Source organism: Mycotypha africana (genome assembly GCF_025528875.1).
Source record: "Mycotypha africana strain NRRL 2978 chromosome Unknown BDF20scaffold_7, whole genome shotgun sequence".
Taxonomy (NCBI): domain Eukaryota; kingdom Fungi; phylum Mucoromycota; class Mucoromycetes; order Mucorales; family Mycotyphaceae; genus Mycotypha; species Mycotypha africana.
In genome coordinates, this window is record NW_026515731.1 from 1,957,875 (window position 1) to 1,959,553 (window position 1,679).

At 46.7% G+C, this 1,679-nt stretch overlaps 1 protein-coding gene across 1 annotated transcript; it reads right to left on the reverse strand.

The window, feature by feature from the left end:
• Window positions 1-408, reverse strand: BDF20DRAFT_805545 (uncharacterized protein; the record flags this gene model as incomplete). The annotated part of the gene is made up of 1 exon (XM_053076496.1): window positions 1-408. A coding segment is annotated over one exon (408 nt), but the record flags the coding sequence as incomplete, so codon positions are not given.
• Between the last annotated feature and the right edge of the window lie 1,271 nt (window positions 409-1,679).

Genomic DNA, 1,679 nt, shown 5'->3' on the forward strand with positions numbered 1-1,679 from the left:
TTCAAGAAAGGTTTTAGCTACCGAGAAAGCTACAGGTTTACGGATGTAATCGAGGGCTCGTAAGCAGCGTTTGGTGTGGAATTCAGAAGCTTTTGCGTTTTTGTCAGCTTCAGAGAGGGTGAGGAGCTCAGGGTGGCGCAGGATAGTCCCAGATAAGGGATCAAATTCATCAATCGTGGAGATTTTAGCCTTTGCAAGGCGGTTGCGGATGGTGGGGACATAATCATTGTGTACCAGAAGGCCTACAATTGTCTTTGTGGGGAATTGGATATCGAGAATTCGTGACGTTGCGATATGCAATTTTGCCAATTTGTCTCGCACGATAGAGATTTTCTCCTTGAGGCGACAGGGAAGGTAGAGATACTGGAAACCTTGGTTGTCTGAGATAGGTTGGAAGGAGCGAGCCGCTGTTTTGCGGGCGGCCGAGGTGATTTTGCGCTGGGCAGTAGGGTTTCTGAGACCTTTATAAGCAGCGGCTTGGTAGGGAGACTGTTGCTTGGTTGCGCTGGAAGTATCTGCTGGGCTGGGAGCAGGGGAGCAGGTAGCGTATTTGGAAGCAGTGGAGCCTTGACCAGTACGAAAGAGAGACGTAGAGTCAGTCTTTGGGGAGCTTTGAGTAGGGACAGTAAATGTAAAGTCTCCTGGCTCTCTTGGAAGAGCGTCTGTCATTGGTGAATCATCCATAGTGGAAGAGGGAGTTTTAATGAGGCGCTGTTCCAGCTCTTGGATACGCTTTTTAAGGGCCTCATTTTCCTTGGTAAGCGCGGTGTTGGCAGCGGCGAGTGTCTCAAGATGAGCAAGTCGCGAGGTTTGTGCGGTGACCAGCTGGAAGAGTTCGACAATATAAATAGGTGCATCTAGAGGCAGAGGGATTGTAGTAGATACGCCTATAGGGTTGGCGATACCAAAGATATTGGGATCTTCCAAATCCGGAGTTTGATTCAATGGGGCGGTAGCAGACATTTGCGGAGTAGCGGGTGAGTGGTCGGAGGTTGCACTAGGACCAGGCGTAGGTTTGGTTTTCTTTATGGGGTTGGTAGTAATTTTTCCCATGGCAAAAAGAGTATCGTTAGAAAAAAGGTGAGTTGAGATTTCCGATAAGGGACGTTTGCAACCGCTAACTAAATTTGGGTGATCGATAGTTGTTTTATCTAACCGCTTATTTTGCTTATGGCTAGAGCGGAGGGTGCGAGGCAATGGGGATGTCTTTTCAAGAGATGGGGTTTTCGCAATCGCGAAATCGTCTGCACTTTTGTCGTCAGATGAGGACGAGGGTAGTATCAAACTGCTTGGTGGAGGTTGCTGAACTTGTTGTTCTGGTGCTAGCTGTCTGTTATCGACGTTTGCTGGAGGTTTGGTGGTAATGATGTGCTGTTTAACTGTATTGGTAATGGTCACGTGACGAAAAATACCTGTATCCCCCAAAAAAAGTGATGGAAAAGCGGAAGAAAAGGTGCTGGTATAGTATAGACAAAGGGGGTTGGTTTTATTTAACGTGGTATGTATCCGGATCCCTATAGGGCTATATGGATACCACTCGAGCATACTTATATAGGAATAAGGAAAAGACTATGGAAAGTAAAAACTTATGGCTATATAAGAGGTTAGTAAAGGGTAAGCTAAAAAATTCAACTACGCGAGGCAGTTGGTTAAAAAGGTTGGTAGACGCGCCATAGGTA